Source organism: Halyomorpha halys, unplaced genomic scaffold, assembly GCF_000696795.3.
Source record: "Halyomorpha halys isolate HHAL.00 unplaced genomic scaffold, Hhal_1.1 Scaffold33.1, whole genome shotgun sequence".
NCBI lineage: Eukaryota > Metazoa > Arthropoda > Insecta > Hemiptera > Pentatomidae > Halyomorpha > Halyomorpha halys.
Window position 1 is genome coordinate 658,872 of NW_027109698.1, and position 19,461 is coordinate 678,332.

Sequence of the window (19,461 nt, forward strand, 5' to 3'; positions counted from 1 at the left end):
GAGAGGATGAGAAGCTTGAGGCGCCTGAACTCGACGAGTTACTTCTGCGTATTTAATAAAAGGCTGTCTTCTGGAGTTGAAGGTTGTTGTAAGCGATTAGTGACCGAGGTTCGATGTTCTACGTCGCTCGTTGATGGGCCAGCAAGTTCTTCTCCTAGAACCACTTTGTTTTGATTTAACTCTTTTAATCCAGAATTTGTGGTTTTTTGGCGTTGTATATTTTTGTAAATTTCGCAACCTTTTTAGTTAGCAGGATGACCTTCTTTCCCACAGAGTACGCATTTAGCTGGAGTCTCTCGTGTCTTCTGACAGGTATCAGATGGATGTGAGCCAGCACATTTAACACATTACATAATTTAAATTCAGGCAAAAAGTGGTCAGTGAAAATTACACTTTTCTCTTTCCAGAGAAGGCAGAGGGATGGTTAATAATCATATACTGAAGTGAACATTTCAACTGCTTCAGCACAACTTTGTTTGCCCTGGCCATTAATGACTTGGGAAAAAACATGCCCAAAAGTGCTGTTCAAAGGACATAAAGCAAATAAAAGTCAAAATACAAGGAGCTCTTAATCGATTAAAAAACTGGTCAAACATCCCAGGCCTTATCTTCTCAACCAAAAAAAAAAACAAACTAAATGTCTACATTTCAGCAGAAAAAGACTAATACCTCCATCCCCAGAACTCACCCTAGGATATTTTCTGTAACTGTATGTCGAATATTATAGATTTTTAGGCCTGATATTCAATAAGCATCTTTCTTGTAACCACATCAGTACACTTATAAACAGATGCATAGATAAAAATAAAAGTCCTCGGCAAAACATCATAGGGAGCTGATAGATCAATGATGTTGAAAATATACAAAGCCTTAATTCGCTCCAACTTGATTATGGAAGTATGGCTCAGCTAGCCTCCAAACTCGACATCATTCAGAACACCGGAATCCGCATTGCCACAGGTGCCTTTAGGACCAGTTTAATCTTAAGTTTATGTGCTGAATCTAGAATATCACCCCTACTATTCAGATGACAAATAATAGCAACAAATTATTTTTCCCGACTATACCTACAACCCTCACATCCAACTAATAAGTACATTTTAAATCCTAAATTCTCTAGACAGTTCCAACAGAAGATAAATACAACACCAGCTCTCGCTGAACAATTATCGGTCAGTCACAAAATTAAAAGCAATAGCCATCAAGATACCACAAAATAAAACGCCCCCCTGGACCTACCAATGTCCAAATGTAAATCTCCAGCTATCAAGAAAAGTACCGAGAACTGCTACAAACTCTACCAGAACATACCGCTACTATATATACAGATGGCTCGAAGTCAGATAACGCAACAGAATCTGCCTTAGTGAGACAAAACACAACACATAAGAGAAAACTGCATCATCTATCTAATATTTATACTGCCTAATTAAGTGCCATAGCATCCACCCTTTACTTTCGCATGAAAAAAATACCAAATGGCAATATAGTGATATCGGACTCCATTAGCGCTCTTCAAGGACTAGATATAATGTATTCAGTTCACTCACTCATGCAACGAATTCATGAGTACTTAATAATGATAAAACAAATAGGTTAATCGGTCTATTTCATCTGGGCCCCCGGACATGTTGGTATTACAGGAAATGAGATGGTCGACAAAGCTGCTAGAGAAGCACTAGTCCTCCCAGGTAGAACCTCAGCAATCTTAACTGCACAAGAACTTGCTCATCCTTTAAAGGAATGTATAAATAAAAGATGGCAGGCAATATGGGATGAAAATTCGCCCAGTAAATTGAAATATATAAAGAATGATCTAAAGTCCTGGATTACATCAACCCGAAGTAGACATCACCTGACTCAGAATAGGACATACCCGAATGACACACATCCACCTCATAACAAGAGAGGCCCCTCCAAAATGTTCGAAATGTCATGGTAATCTGACCGCCAAACACACATTTTTGAAGAATGTAATCTCTACAAAATAACTCTGAACCAGTTAGGGATATCAAAAAAATGTTCCAATAGCATTGAGAAACGACGAATCCATAATAGAAAGCCGTTAAATTCATCCATAATAATCAGGTTTTAATTATTATAATTATCTATTTATCTTACCTTATTTTTAAAATTGGAAGAGCCACTTATCTGCTTTTCATCATCCTTTCGATCTATTATTAAACAAATTGTTTGTATAATTGCCAAGCTAAATAATATTTCAAATCTCACGGAAATGAGTCCCACTGGTGCGGATCCGCACATCATACCAAAGGTCTGACTCTGTGGAGCAACTCGGCCTCACCAAACCAACAGCCAATGGGCATTGATGACCAGGCTGTTAAATGCCTTTTCAAAATGAACAAAAAAACAACATTTCAACTGCCTCTTTTATGTATATTACTGTTTTGAGTGCTGTTGATACAGTGAGTTTAGCTTTCCAAAACTGAATAAGTCTCTATTCATAATAATACATCAATTGGTGAAGCCCTATTTTCATTTAGAAATGTTTCAACACCCAGAGTCTGGTTCACTATGAAATAATTGAAATTGAGATACGGTTAAGTTTTTTTATAGAGAAGCATCACATTTTGATATGTTTAACATATAAGAGTTTTTGTACATAGAATTTGATAAGTACATAGCTTTGCTGTGATAAAGCCCATCTAAGGTAAGAAATCATTGGCATTGGTGTATTTATTCATGTTTTGGACCTACTTATTTTGTTAAACTGATTAGAATAGTAAAGGTTCAAACTGAACTCCTTCCTATCTGCTGTAAAGAGCAGTTTTATCAACATCTATACAATAAAATGATTTCAAACCAAAATTAATATGCACTAGACATTACAATAATTTTAATTAACAATTATACAAATAAACACTAAGCTATAAATCTTGGGGGGAGGGACAAGAAAAAGGTCTAACAATAACAGTCAGAATTATTATTATACATTAGTCACAGCCATCTTTCCTTAAGATAATAGCTCATAGATCAGTACTAAAACTTATTAATCATCTGGTTGAAGGAGGTCACTTAAATGAGCAGCATCGACACAAGGTAGTTTATCAAGTCTTCTGTGCTTGATGATATCGTTCAATTTTAAATGGGCTTTGAACAATTTTTCAGCAGAATTAATATTACTCTCATTCCAAGAAAAAAATATTTCATTCAGGTCATCATCTAGCTTCAGTGCCTTCACAGTACTGAAGATATTTTTTAATCTCTTATATAATTCATCTCTTTTATCCTTGTTACGACAAACAAGATTTAAAATGAACAGTCCTAAAAAAATACATATATATATTACTTATACTTTAATATATACTATAATAAAAAATTATATTTTGATCAAAGAAAAAAATGATCCAACTATTAATGTCGCTTTATAGTATATAATATATTTTCAATAAATATTTTGTTTAATATATTAAAAAAATAATTTTGTTAAAAAAAATCAAATACAGAAATAACCCTTTCAATTATTATTATTTTTTTTAAGGGACAGAATGTAATTGGGTGTCTTCTCAAATTTATTGGTGGGTTATAAGTGAGGTTGCCTATAAATAAACTTGGTATAGTAGAAGGGAACATTCCATATCAGAACAACACTCAAGACTTTTTGAAAATTTACGAATACTTTCTTTGTCTACACGCACAAATGGATGTACCTTTCGGTATGTTGACATGAACAGATGCATGGGATAGAACATAGTTGCATGGAACAGTAGAAGGCACTTGACTACTATTCCAGGTTCTATTATTTATCGACAACTTCACTAACAACCCATAAATACGCTAAGGATATAAGTTTATATAAGTTAATGTTTTCAAAGTAAAGTAAGAAAAGCTGGACAACTGAAATGCATTTTAGGAAGGCAATATTTGCCCCAATTATTTTTGGTGTTATTATCTTCTAAGACTGTAACATATATCGACCAACTATCTACCAATTTACTAGTTAAAGATTAATTATGTATCATGAAAATTAAAATTTTTTGTTTTTAACAGTTATACACCAATAAAATAACAGAAATGGAAGAAATTTTGAAGCAATAAAATAAATTAATTATGCCAGATATAAGATTAACTAATGGAATAATTAAATATGTAAACCACATTTAAAGGAATTATTTATATATTTTCTCTACTAATATATGTTAAGTTGTTAAAAGAAAAAATTTACCTCCAGGAGAGAGAATATTTTTTACTTCTTGTAAGACTTCAACTACCACAAATGATGGAGGTGGTGAACTAATGCCAGTAATAACATCTTTATTGTCAACATCAAATATTACAGCATCGTACTTCATACCTAAAGAAGGACAATTCTAATTAAAAAGTAACAGCAATGTTATTTTAAAAAGCTGTATCAATTTCTATAATTCTGGCTCTTTAGCATAAAAAAATAAAGAAAGTAGGTTATCTCTTGCTAGCGTTATATTCCTGATGACATAATTAATAGCATCACCAAAGAAGATTGTGTCCTCTGAGTCATAAATACAAAACGAAGTAACTAATTCAAACCTATAACAAAATAGTTGTTGGGTTGATCAGAGAGTGATTTCGGAGATACAACAAACTCTTATAATTTGATACCTTCCTTGAGGGGTGTGCAATAGTGAAGAGTAATGCATCATAAAATAGTGACATTTCAATTTGTTAATAACTTGATAACTAAAAATGGTAATAAATCCTTATATAATATATAACACATATATGTTAATAACTTGAAAACCAAAAATGTTAATAAATCTCTATATAATATTCAACACATATATTTCATCATAAGTTTTTAAAGATTGAGAAAAATATAAGTGGTATGATGGCTAAATGAAATACAGGTTATTGTATATGAATATAACTAGCATAACACAAGGATATTCCTGGATACATCCACTACCTGCCATTTTGCAGGATAACAAGGGAAGCCTTACTAACTTTTCTGCATCCTGTAGAGTTATATACCACAGAAAATATAGTGGTATGAAAGAGAAAGACCTAGATGGTTTTAGAGCTCATAATGAAGAGTGGGTCTATCCAGTTTACATTTTATGCAAAAAAACTAAAGAGCATTAAATTTGCTAAAAGTATATTAATAATAATTTTTGTAATACCTTTTATTTTTAAAGAAATGTACCCTTGTAGAAGTATCAAACTTAAAACAAAATTCTTGAGTTTATTATTTTCAATTTAATCGGTTATTTCGGAACAACACATGTGCTATTTTTAAAAATGATATATGTGTCATTTCTGAAATAATCAATTCAATTGTGAAAACTCCCCTGCTCAAAATTTCAGTTTCTACATTTCAAGATAAGTATAATCTAAAAAGCTAACAGCACTATTCCAGAACTTTTAAAAACAAAACAAAACTGATGCAATCATAATAAAATGGTTCATTATACTAAATAACAAGAATGAAAATATGTTTGAGTGACATTGTACCAAACCTAAAAAATAAATGAAAAATCATTTCATTTGATTTTTTTTTGTTTGTTGGACAATGATTCCAAAACACTTGGAAGGCTTTTATATTTACTTGATAAGTAGTCTCAAGAAAGCCCAGAAGTCAATTCTGGTAGTTCCATTATTTCGGTCTATGCCCCCTTTTGAACATCCATTGACTGGGCTATTTAGAGAGTTTATGATAATATCCTATACTACATAGGACCAATATTTTTAAAGCTACCTCTGAGTTAGTCAAAATAAGCACCTAGATTAAAATATTTTGAAAAGATGAAATGAATTGAATCATACCTCTCTTGGCAGCTTCATTAATAAATACAAGTCCATCTTTAATGTAAACAATGAGCTGTTTATCTTCCACTAAACCAAAATAATTTACAGCAACTTTTAAAATTTCACGATCAAGCTCAACAGCAGTTATAACAGACTTTGGAAAAACTTTTCTCAGAAAAGATGGTAATGCACCACCACCAAGCCCGACAACTAATATTTGCCCTGGAGAATTACCTGAAAATAAGTTCAAAACCAATTTTAATTCACAGAAAAGAAAATACTTTTCTTCAACAATATAACATTCATTATAACAATACAACATTATAACATTCATTATAACAATACAACATTATAACATTCAGGGTTCAAATGTTCTGCAAGTTAAAGACTTTAATATACTTCTGTTTATTAACTAAATTTATAGTATATTTAGGTTACAATCAACTCTCCCTCCCCTAATGATATTTTTGTTTCGGCATTGCTTAAACCACTCAGCCATGAATTCTTTGACAGGAGAAATCTTGTTATAACTTTTTCCCTTGCCTTTGAAGTCCCACCCTATTCATCAAAACTGTAGGCAGGATAATGCAATATGTTTCTCAATTACAGCTTGAATAATTTTAAGTTTCCAACGTACAGTAAGAGATTTTAATTCTTGTTCTCACTGTGCAACATATCTGTCCAACAAATCCTGAATTATAAAAACTTCAAACAAATAAGTTAAAAAACAAAACAAAAAGTCTTGTCAAAACTGAAAAAAAAAAGCCAATAGGCTAGTAGTGACAATGTATACCAATGGGTATACCCTTATTTGAGATAATGCCATATGGACCAGCAGATCTCAAAAACCCTTTTCAATGGTACACTCATCCAATTATTACAACGGCAAGGATTCCCTAAATCCTAGAAATGGTAAAATTTGTTTTCTCTCCTAAATAGCTACTGACGCCTGCATACAGAGGAATATGTATAAAAAGTGTTCCTGAACTCTCAGGAACTATTGAGTGAAAATTATTACTTAGATGAAAACAAATATAGTTCCACTATATATATATATTAAAAAAAAAAAAAAAACATGGGCCTAGGTTGTTACTAAAAACAAAATTAAAAAAAAAAAAAACCCTCAAATTTGGCAGAAAGGTGTTATTTGTGTGTTCAACAAGTAGTATAAAATATTAGATTTCATGGACCCGTTTCAATATGGCAGCAGAAAAACCTATGATTCAGTGGAATTTCTAACTTAATCCAAACAAACCGACAAGTTTACAAAATAGCAAATGTTTTAAAATTGAATTTTCTAGACACCTTGCATTTAAAAAAATGGTGCAGGGAGGCATATATTCACAATGTGAAAAACTATATAACACTGCAGTTTGGTTGATTAAGTTTTAATTGGTGTAAAGACAGAATGATGATTAATTAACAAAAAATAAACAAAAGAAGAATGCTTAAGAATTATCTCACTATCAAGAACAGAACATGTTCCAATAGTCATGTATCCATGATGAGCACATGATAAAGATGTAGTATCAACTACAACTCTCTCTCCACCCCTCCGAGTTTTTACTGAAAAAAAAATATTAAAAATTACCATATTATAATAAAATATTATATAATATAAGTAATCATAAAGTACTTGCCAATATTAATTTTCCAATGATTTTATCTTCGATATTTACCTTTACGAACTTTTGTCTCAGACTGAATAGCATTTTTACTTGATAAAAAATACAATCTCCTTAAAAGAATCCCTTGTTCTGCTTCTGTTTCTTCAACAATGAACTTTCCAGAAATGGGACTATCCCCAAAATAAACTTCATTCCTAACACCGACATCACCACCAACAGATAAGTAAGATATTTTGTCCTACAAATATTGAAGCAAATAAAAGTTTAAAAGTTTTAATTACAGATTCTTATAAGTATAAACTAATTGTATCATATGAAGTAAAAATTATTATATAAACAGGAGAAAAATAGAATAAAATTTACTTTAAAGTCACCGGGAGAAAAATCTTGAATTATAGGATTAAGTTCACTTTTCACTTGCTCTAAACTGGTAAATTTATGACCCCTGTTAAGTATTATCACCGCTAGTCGGTCGACATTAGATTCTGACAATAAGAATTGGCGACCTTCAGGAGTACCAAATGCCCATTCAGATTCTCTGCAATTTTCATTAAAAGTATAAGTATGAAAAATAAAAAAAAACTTAATCATTAATAAAAGTATCATAAAGATAGAATTAATTGTTGTATAAATAGTAATACTCAGAATTTATGAGAAAAAAGTTTTGATTTTCGGTTTAGTTTAAAATAAATATCCTGGATTGTATAAATAAATTAATGTTAAGATGCAAAGGAAATAAAGTATTACAAAAAGAAAATAATTTATCCTGGCATCAGTCCCTAACCCAATTGCAACTCTTACATGGTAAAATAAAAATTAATAATTTTTAACACAACCTAAAGTCTTTAAACTGCCAAATATCTAAACAGACTAATAAGCCCTAAAATTTTAGTATACCAATAAAATTTACAATAAGAATCTCTCTTACATGCCAAGTAATGTAATTATGGAGTGATAGGATACACAAAAGAAAGGATATTAATAAATTCATTAGATTAGTAGCATACAAGAGAGAAGGGATTTAAATAATTATATTTTGATTGGTTTAGAGAGTGTCACGAACAGTTATGAGTTTTGTAAATGGGATTTTACTTGTTGTGGAATGACCCTATTTGAGGTTGGCCTAGCAACAAAATATACACACTTATTCACACTATTTCAGAGTATGGCCTCTCTCTTGATGATGAATATTCTTCATATTTGCAGTGGGTTACCACAATTCATTATTTCAAATTTTTTTAAATTTGAGAACCCTTATCAATAGAGTTCCTTGATTGAAGGCAAGGTCACACAGCTAGAAATTTAGTGGGAATCAAATTTATCCTAACATCCTACAATCTGAATTTGACACATCATGCTTGAAGTAGCTAATATTTAAGACAAATATTAAAAAGGAGGAAGATTCGGTGATTTCATTAAGCTCTATTACAACATTGTGACAGGACTCACCAAATAAAAACCCTCAGTGAAGGCTCCAATGGGACGGGACTTTAATGAAGGATTTATATTGATTTTTTCACATTCTGTCTCTCTTCATCATTATCGTAGGCCCCCCATCATTTCTTCATAGCAACCAATTTAAAAATACAACATAAGAAGTCTTCTGTTTTTGTGATTTTACTTCTCCAATTAATTCAGCTTAAAGCAGATCGCTTCTGAACCACTAGAAGGCGTTAACAGGCATAATAATATACAAAGCCATTTTAATGTTAAAAATAGAGAGTAATTCATTTTTTTTAACAAGTTTATAAATATAGTGAAAATAAATAACTTATACATAAATTGGAAATGAAATTAACTTCTGTATATCAAATTAGCTGTTCTGAAACAATTTTTGTAATATAGGCAGGAGTACTACAGAAGTGTGGACATGATGTGATTAAAGCAGACATTAACCTCTCTAATGTCCAACCAGCCCCTTTTCCACTTTCTGCCAGAGTTCAGAAGATTCAATGCTCAAACTAAGCATTTTGCATTTATCATAACAAAGGTGTCCCATATCTGTTAATTTAATAATTTTCAAATAATTATTTATTCTATTTTTTTTTTTACGACTATAAAGTAATTGTAATTGTACTTTTTTGTTTATAAGGCCAGGAAGTTCATGAGCACAAAAAGGAATAACTGCCACTGCTTCCAAGTCATATTTCAAAAACAAAAAAAAAAATAGTAAGTCATGGATTATCAGAATTTTCAGTTATCCGATTTGGCTGTTCTCTTTTTCTTTAACCTAAGAGAACATAACACCTAATTATTTATTAGATAGTGATTATTGAGCTATATGAAGTAGATCACTTTTTGATTGTCTCAGTATGATGATGCAGATAATCAATTAACAGTTTACTAAGATTATATATATTATTACAAATGATTTCTTACTCAACAACATTCTTCCATTTATTATTAGATTAGATTAAGCAAACAATTGTATCAATACTTATATATTTTTCAGACTTCTAAATAAAAGACATCTTTGAATCTCAACAGTCGAACAATCAAATCAGGAAGGTTCTTAATAACATTCAATTAATTTTTGTATTTTTAAACAAATCCTTCCATTCGATTAACAAAATTAGATACTTTAAATGTTGAATAACTTTTAAAATACAAACAAAATAATGAAATTTAAACCAATTAAAGATAAACTTATAAAATTTATTTAATGCTAATCTAGTTATTTTGTTTTATATTATAAACACACTTAAACAAAATACATTACAATTATACTAAATTAGAAACATCATTAAAATAAGCAGTCAAACCTACCTGCCTTGAGGGACAATAAATGCTGCATAAGTCATACCAGATGCTTTAGGACAAGGTTTTTCAACAATTCTAATAGCATAACGTGGTGTATCATCTTCAGGCGTTCCTATTTCTAATTCTATTTCTCGACCACCAGAGTTAGATCTCTGAAGCCCAATGCAAACTATTGCAACCATTTGAGATTCTAAAACTGACTCTTTAATTTTATCTATTCCACTAACTCTGGTTGCTGGAGCATCTGTAGCAAGGCAAAGCTCAAATACCTGTAAAAAATCAACATATTAGCAACTAAACAACAAGGTTCGTAACTAGTTGCATATCAAAATAACAATATTAATACAGAAATCCAAGGAACGGATCATGCACATTGAAATGCACAAATATGGTCATTGAATAACTGACATGATTTAACAGCTTGTAAAAATAATTCTCATATAATGTATAAGAGAGTCCTCAACTATTTTCTTTAGAGCAAGAATTAAAAAGAACATACTAAAATATCAACTCTGGGACTATACCTCAGGTATGTCATGAGTGCTTTTTAGTAAAAGTTGTTTATCCTTAGAGAAACAAGTTGGGTGCCATAGGGGGTGCAGTCAAATAGCAAATGATTTAATAATAGAATATATGAAAAAAATTAAATTCTTTAAGATACTGGATACTGTTCCATAACATTTTTGGCTCTGTTATCACAAAATGTTTCAGCCTACCTTAGAGGCATTTTTAAGAATAACACAAAGATATGTGAGCAGAATTATGAAATAAAAATAAATTATCAATAAACTAGAGATACATATAAAATTGGCATCATATAATATACTTTTATTTTATTTTGTGTGATGCTAAAATTCTGTTTATGTTCATATCATGTTTTATCTTTAACCATTGCAAGAAAATTATATATAATTTCAAATTTAATGAGTTTTCAATAACTTATATATTACTTGATAATAATTTCAATTTATATACTTTGGTAGACAGCACTCGCCTAAAATTAATGATATTCCTGTAATATTACAGTAATGAGTAACTATTTAAAAAATGAAATAACTTACAGACTGTGAACTAGGCATCTTTTTAAATTTAGTAAAAATAACCATAAACACTGGTAGTGATTTGGAGCCTTGTTCCTTAAATGACTTGGCTTCTACATCATAGCAACGGCACACACGTATCATCCAAGCTTTTTCTTTAAAATGTTCTAATAAAAAGCTCATGATATGTTGTTGCAGCAATGAAACAACAATATACCGACCTCCAATTCGCAGTACTCTATCGATTTCCTTCAAATATAGATAACAATTATTAAAAATAATCATTTCATTGAGATGGAACAGGGAAATGTTTGTAGCTTACTTCAAGGTATTTTCTGATATTGCTCAAAGTATCTGGTTCTTCATCAGGCATTAAAGCATCGAAAGTTCCTTTATCAAAAACCACAGAAAATGTTTCAGCTTCAAAAGACATATTTGTTGCATCCATTTCCTCAAAAACTAGCTCTGGTCTTTGAGATTTATTGGCTAATTTCATTTGTTTTATAACAGTTTTACTTATATCAATATTGGTAATTTGTCTGAAAATACAAACTATTACTTTCAAAACTATTAAAATGCATAAATTTATAAATAATACTGTTCAAAATATACCTATATCCAACATCATATAGGTCTTCACCTAACTTAGAATTTCCGCATCCTACAACTAAAATATTATCCTTAGGCTTCATATATTTATGAAGGTAAATACAAAGTTCTGGATATTCACCATACCTATGATGAAGAGAGAGGAATTAAAATTAGTAGATTTGATACAAAAAGCTCTCAATATAATATCAATTTATTTTTACCATTCAAATGATCTATTTCCTCTTTGTTTGAAGAAGGCGTCCCAGTATTCAGCCTTACTAAATTCAAAAGCACTTTTTGGAAGTAGAGAAGTCATTATTGCATATAATTACATAAAAATTCAGAGTTATGAACTAGAAGTAGGGAAGTATTTCAAATGTGGCATGTTCAGGGGGAAGGTTACCTTCTAGTTTGTTTACAAGTATAAGCTTTATTAATTATAACCAATGAGCTCAGATTTTGTCATATAGGGTGCAATATTAATCGGAAGAACTTTCAAAGTAGATATTTAATGGTAACTTAGGAGGTATGTAAATAATGCCTTAATGTAAATCACCAGTATGTCTCCTATACATTGATTGCAATGTAATATACAGGATTGTTCATAATTACTCCTCCTCCCGTCTGAGTTATGCATTAAAACCCCTTCAATAAAACTTCAAAAACTAACTTGTACAGAATGTTATAAGTCAGTTGAGGCCCCATTTACAATGAATGGGGGGGGGGAGGGGAGGGCGGTTTTAACCCGTTTGTTAGAACGGAAGTCCACAACTATGATCTGATTAAAGCAGAAATAATAGAAGTATAATAGTGATTTTATTTGGGCTAATCAAGGAGGTCTCAGTGAATTAATTTCATTGATAATATGGTATTTATCTATATTTTATATGTAATATGTTATTTACGGAATAACACAATTATATATAAAAGATGATTATTAATTAACTGGTCTTGTTCGAATTTTTTCGACGCTTCTAAATTTTTCCAGACGGCTTGGCGCGCTGAGCGGTTACTTTGACCTACTTGGTTCGTGTGCGCAACTGAGTTTTGTTTTAGTATAAACTTCAGTATCAGATGTTTGATGAGATGGGATTAAATATGAGGTAAGTTGGGATAACTTTATATTAAACTTTTAAAAAGCTGAATTTGGCGATTATGAACCAGTTTCTGTTACAATTTTTTTTTTCTATTATAGTAATCTTGTGTCCCCAAGAACATTTCTACCAAACTATTTAATATGATATTCTTCAGAAATTAATATAAGTTGATGTGAAATAAAAATGTAAATATCGCAAAATATATACATTTTCCCCTGATAAAACGTTGTAAGTGGATTATTCTCAATTAATAGACAAATTAGAATTAAAAAAATATATACATTTAAAAAAAAAGAAGAAAAAACTCTGAATGTTCTTATGTTAGTTTTAAACCACTTTCAAGTGAAATTATAATGTAAAATCCACTTATGAAATTTTAATTTTAATATATTTCACCCATTTTTGGTTAAAAAGTTGCCATGAAAACAGTAAAATGAACTTTTTGAAAATCATATAACTCTGAATTACTGTTCAATTGTCAATTTTAAGATATAATTCCATAAGATTAATCAATATGAAATGCATAATTAATACGAAACAATGAATAGGAAGTACTTTATTCAGCGGTTGAGGATTACTGATCTGAGACTGATATAAAGTTCAAGTGGGATCAAGGAGCTCTCTAAGTCATACTTACAAACTTATTTGCTCCTTTTCTTTAACGAGTAGTCCGGAATATTCTGATGCTTGCTAGCCTATGACTAGTCACCCATAGCCATATAGTTCTGTAGAATGGTAAGGGGAACCGATGCTCAGCAGGAGCTGATGCTCTGCTGTGTTTACGCGCGGTTGTTGGAACCAGAGCAAAGCTATATATTTTTTTGTGGCCCTTTTTGACTTATCCTTTACCTTCTACAGCGTTTTGGAGGTAGCAGGGAGCTATCTCCAGGACATGGGAGTACAGAATGGTGGTAGCTCATAAGATAGAAGCTTCCGTTGGGATGAGTAGCCAAAAACATTCAGTCCTCGGTCTGGCTCGATGAAGACTGATATTTAATTAGTTGAAAAGTGTTATTTCCTGCCACTGACTACGCGGACGATTTGGCCGCAGTTGTTCTCTTCAACAACGGGGTCGGGCTCAGCCTGAACGTTACGGCTACCTAGTAACAAGTTGGTATGAGTGAAAGAAGCTTAAGATGACCACTGCTGATACGAAGGTCATTCTTCTGATAAGAAAAACTGTTAGGTTATTCTCTATTTCCTTACAGAACCAGATGATGAGGAGAATTCGTCCAACTTAGATGATAACGTATCTAGCAAAATGCTTAGAAAAACTTTCAATGTCCTCTTTTGGGCTGCTTGCAAAAATACTTTCCCATCAGTATAGTTCAATTCTAATCTTTTTTTTACATACATCGCTATACGTTTATTGGTAGTGGTTGCATAATAGACGTATCCATATTTCTTCCCCACTGAAATCCGTGCAGGAGAAAGGCAAGGAAGAGTGGAAATAAATAAGAGGATGTGCTGTGCATTTTAATTTTTTTTTTCGTCATTAAACGTGCACTGCATTTGTGTTTTTATTAAAGTTTATTTTTCTGCATTCAAATAATAATACTTTTTTTTGTTATAAACTGAAAATTTTGGTTTAGGTAACAGGCTTGAGCTATATAAGCCTATTTTTAGGTTTGTACATTGTTTTTAAACCCTGAACTCATTGATATTGATTGATTCCTTTATTTAAACATATTATGGAATAAATGTACATTCGTAAAGAATAAATCAACCTTCCTATTGTATCTTGTGAAAATCCTAATGTGGCAAGTTTGGCGAGAGCTGCCCTCGCAAATACAATTGCAGACTTTTACATTCAACTAAATCCTTATTATACATGAATGTAGTTTTTAAAATATTTATCCCAATTATCGAAAATAAGTCAAAAAATTAAGGTACTCTTTAAACTATTTATATTAATACAGACCGTGCGCTTAACGCACTTAGGTGCATCAGGGTATATTGTAATATTGTAAATTATGTCTTATTCATTGCATAGTTTTTAAATGAGGAAGGATAGAAAATGGCGATGTTTTAAGAAACCCAATATACGATGATGGTTGCTGTGTCTAGGTGGCTTCTGTTGGAACTCAATACCATGGCTTCGTCGGATCGTCACCCTATCTCTTGTAAGAGGTATTCCATTTATTGGGAAACTCATTGAAAGAGGAAGAGAGGTAGGGAGGATGTGGTTATCAAAACTTAATCCACTAATTTGACATCCAATCATTCAATGCCTTAAGAATTTTATTCATACTAGTACTATCTTAATTCCATAACAACTGTTTAAATGAAATAATTGTTTTTAAAACTTAGAACTTCATTTTTCCTTATCTACTACTTATAGTTCTTCAATTCTAACCTGTCTAATGATAATGTATAATAGTAATGTATAATAAGTAATTGTTTCTTTAGGTCAAAATTATTTGTATTTAGGGGAAAAAAAGATCATTTTAATTTAGAAATGTTTTTGTATCCAATTTAAAGATAATTTTACCCTATAAACGAAAGAAGTTTCAGGTAGAGGTAAAAAATTAAATACAAAAATTACATTTGATATTTAAATATTTACATCTTTTTTCAACGAGCTTAATCGGTGTTTTATGTGATAATAAAGTATTATCATAAATATTTGTCATTAAATGGAGACATGAATGGACAAAGGTTTTAACATACATATGAATCAGAGTAAAACACAATTTTTAATATTTAAAAATCACCACAATTTATGGTTTGGAAAAATTATAGAAGGTACTATGTAGAAAAAATTATTTAAAATATTCTTCCAAACAAAAACCCTTATTTTTCCTAAAATAGGACAACTTTATTTCTGATTTTTAATACTATACTATTTTAAGAAATAAATATATGGATTCACTATTACTTTATTTAAGTGAAAAGGGTTCATATAAAATTGAAAGATGAACAGGAAAATAGTTTTTCCTTGAAAACAAATAAATTATAATTTATTATCATTTATGTACTTTACATAATTGCCAAAATGAATCGCATAGATTTGTATTGTGAGCATTTATGCACAATGTTTCATTTCATTCTATAAGAAGTACTAATTAAATCCTTAGATTCGTTTTTTAAAGATTTTAAGCTAAGCTGGATCCAGTGTCATCATAGCTTTACCACCTTGAAACAAAACAAACTCTTCATGTTTTTTAATTCATTTATTTCTATATTTTGGACGGTATTACGGACAAACTTTGTACTTTCCAGTTCATCTTAATTATTTCATGTCCTATATCCTACACGTTTTAAGAAATCTGTCTCGATTATAAAATATTATATTATCTATAGTCCTATTTTATTTTTCAAATTTTTTTGGGCATCCCGACAACTCCAAACACTATCCTTACCACGTATGCTGATGCCACATGTGTGCTCACAGTTAGTAATAATTGATTGCATCCCTTTGATTGCATCCCAAACTCTTCAGTCCCATATCACAACCCTCGAAGAATGGTGTCGAAATTGGAGGATAAAAATAAATCCCATCAAATCACATTTACTCTTCTTCGTAAACCTGCCGACTGCCCTACCGTATACTTTAATAATGTGGCTCTTACCCCTGTAGAACAGATTCGTTGTCTTGGACATCACCTTGACAAACGACTAACCTGGAATCCTCACACAAGACTGAAAAGACAGGAAACTGCACGCAGGTTCCAACTATTACAGCACTTACTAGACAAACGTCTAAACTTCCAACTCATCACAAAAGACTGATCTACATGACTGTAATAAGGCCCATCTGGACATATGGAGTTGAGCTTTGGGGCTCCACTCAATCTTCGAATTACTCTCGTATCCAATCCTTACAATCCAAAATCCTTCATAAAATCCTGAATGCTCCTTATTTTGTTACTAATAAAACCATCCATAAAGACCTAAATGTTTCTTATGTAACCGATCTAGCCCGAACCCGATATCATTCCTTCCATTATAAACTCCCTAACCACCCAAACCCACTAGTTTCTAACCTTGCTCCCTCTTCCATTCCTGGCAATCCTCCGAGGCGCCTGAAAAGAAGATGGGCACGTGACCTTGTATTGTAAAATAGTTTTTAGAGCTCTACTACTGGTTAGTTTCTCTACATGCTGTATCATATCATTATCATTATGTCACTATGATCAAATTTGCTTGTTGTATTTTTATACAGTTGTAAATATCAATAAATAAATAAATAAATAATTGTTGTGGATTGCTCACTAGTCCATGAATAATATTTACGGATAAACAAAAGTGCACACCGATATAATTCCTAAATGAGTCATTATGTTTTGAAAACATGTTCTGCGAAGACATTGTTACAGGAGAGAAACGTGATGAAATGAGCTACTCGAAACATGAAAGAAAATTTGGAATTCCTTTTTGTTCTGAACGAATAATATTTAATATGGATTATGGACGGGGAAAAAAGAAGAGAGGTAGGAGGAAGAACTTTAAAACTGAAGGTGGGAATAACACGAAAAATTCTCAAGATGATTATTGAATATAGGTATATAATAAGTTGTTGTTTTGTCGCTAAGTCAATCCTAAAGATATCCCGATCGTTTACCTTATTAGTTAGAGTTGGACTGGATTTAATAATTCTTCATTAAGGTTGAGGATAATTGTTGTTGGATCGGTGCTTAATTCCACATTTCATTCTATAGTAATGCAGTTTGTGGAAGTGCCAACTGGTAACGAATAAGCCATTTAGTCTGGCACGTTGTTAGTCAAAGATATTAAATTGAAAACTGCGATTTCGATGTTATATTTTTCTATTTTACAGGATCTCATGAAAATCCGAAAAGATGATCATGAGATTCTGCAAGACTATTGCTAAGTTTATCGAGAGTTAGGAGATTCAAAAGGCCACTAGGATTACCAAAATATCTGCTGAGACACGTTATTCTTGGTGTAATTCACTCACTTTACTGACGTAATTCTAGGCATAAGCTAGGAAATGCTGGAGCCGACCAAACTGGAGGTAGCGGCTCCCCAGGAAGGAGGATACAGAAGCCACCGGGAGGTAGATGATAGTTAGCGAGCGGTCCCGGGTGCCAGATGACGGGCGGCGCGTGCCACTCCGTTCCACCTGCCGCCTATTGTCAGGGGCTCCATCATATACTTTCTAATAATATCACATTTTCCTCCAATCACTTACCTTAACATCTTTAAAGTATATCCAACATACTATCCGCTACCTAATGACGATTACCACAATACATTCAGAATCTAGATCTAAAACGATTTATAACTATATATTCGGCGCATCATATATCGAGGTAAACGCAATTCACGCACGATTTAAATAAAACTATGCCATATAATTATGACTAAAACAAATGAATCAAGATTTTTTTTTAAATTTCAAAACAAATATGCAGAAATTAACAATCTTCTATTTCGTACTTTAGCCAATAAGTATGCCTTGGCATAAACACTCATGTACCTATTGTTGATTATTTTTTGATAACTGAAAGTGTCTTACAAAATCATTTCTGACCAGCGAAGAGCGCAAAACGTAATTCGTTATTGTATAAAGACATGGGCGTACCCAACGGGGGCAGGAGGGGGAGCTGTCCCCCCTGAAAAGTGAACAAAAATTATTAATTTTTATATAAATATTTTTTTTTCAAGCAAATACTAATTCTAATAACTAATAAAGCAATGCGACAATTGCATATAATGTTATTAAAATTTTGATTTCTTCCTCCCTTTTCGTGCTGAAATGCCACAACCTGATTGACTTTGGCTTGCCTCTCTATTTTTGATCCTGCGTATACCCTTGTATAAAGATTGATAATTCTATTTGATTAGGATTCTATGAACGTCCATGGTTCGTGTGGATATTTGATCCTTGACAAAAATAATTTTTTTATTACAAAAGTTTTTATTTTTATAGTACTCATAAAATAACAATTTCACAACTTCAAAGGTCTAGGTGTATTAAAAATAGTAGGCATTCTAAAAGAATACGTATTTTAGACTAAAATAGCTAAGGGCGGTTACTTATAAACAGTTGACTACTAATATAGGAATAGATTTTGATATGTGTAAATATGCAAACATATTTAACGTTATGTAAACATGAAACTTACTATGAACTAATACATCAGTTCTGGATTGAAAATCAGCTGAAACTTTATGTTAAAAAAACAACATAATATAATGGTAATATGTATATACCGATTTTTAAAACAGCCCATCTATAGTTAACATTAGTAAATTTATTTAAAATGATCAGTTTTAAGATTAAAAAACATTTTTAGGGACGTCAAAATACAATTTCTAAGATGTTTCTACATTTATGATAAAAAAATATAGGTTCGACTGTAAAATTTTCATATTTCAACAACAGATGACCCATTCGGTTGTTATAAACCATGCTCATATTTTCCTTGGTTTGATGGGCCTAAAATCTATCCTTGAGAATGGAAAGGCTGATTTTTTATTCAGTAATACATTTCTTCAATGGATCAATACGCTTAATTTATTTTGATGATAAGATTTTTTTATATTTGATAGATTTATTTATTGATAGATATTACAATCTGCCACACAGTTGTGGGCAATAGGTAATATTGATGAATGATCTCATACATACTAAAA

At 31.3% G+C, this 19,461-nt stretch overlaps 1 protein-coding gene across 3 annotated transcripts; it reads right to left on the reverse strand.

Annotated features, from left to right (window-relative positions):
* Positions 1-2,929: 2,929 nt before the first annotated feature.
* Positions 2,930-12,426, reverse strand: LOC106685709 (eEF1A lysine and N-terminal methyltransferase homolog). Of its 3 annotated transcripts, none has more exons than XM_014428533.3 (11): positions 11,983-12,424; positions 11,783-11,905; positions 11,493-11,709; positions 11,192-11,419; positions 10,137-10,399; positions 7,734-7,908; positions 7,422-7,608; positions 7,207-7,308; positions 5,761-5,976; positions 4,187-4,315; positions 2,930-3,285 (listed from the first exon to the last, which is right to left on the reverse strand). In XM_014428533.3, exons 1-11 carry the CDS (start codon positions 12,075-12,077, stop codon positions 3,011-3,013), a joined length of 2,010 nt encoding a protein of 669 aa, XP_014284019.1. In that variant the 5' UTR covers positions 12,078-12,424; the 3' UTR covers positions 2,930-3,010. The 3 variants fall into 3 exon arrangements, 2 of the variants coding, with proteins under 2 accessions (XP_014284019.1, XP_024220098.1); XR_002945779.2 differs by lacking the exons at positions 2,930-3,285; positions 4,187-4,315 and adding exons at positions 4,346-4,527; positions 4,600-4,677 and having other exon boundaries at positions 11,983-12,426; XM_024364330.2 differs by lacking the exons at positions 2,930-3,285; positions 4,187-4,315 and adding an exon at positions 4,344-4,677 and having other exon boundaries at positions 11,983-12,426.
* Between the last annotated feature and the right edge of the window lie 7,035 nt (positions 12,427-19,461).

Excerpts from the sequence above, each read along its gene's own strand:
- LOC106685709 (XM_014428533.3), bottom strand. The coding sequence starts at position 12,077 with ATGACTTCTCTACTTCCAAAAAGTGCTTTTGAATTTAGTAAGGCTGAA. Across the intron at positions 11,710-11,782 it reads CTATATGATGTTGGATATAG|ACAAATTACCAATATTGATA; the intron begins GTATATTTTGAA and ends TTGTATTTTCAG. Across the intron at positions 4,316-5,760 it reads TAATGAAGCTGCCAAGAGAG|GTATGAAGTACGATGCTGTA; the intron begins GTATGATTCAAT and ends GTCCTTCTTTAG.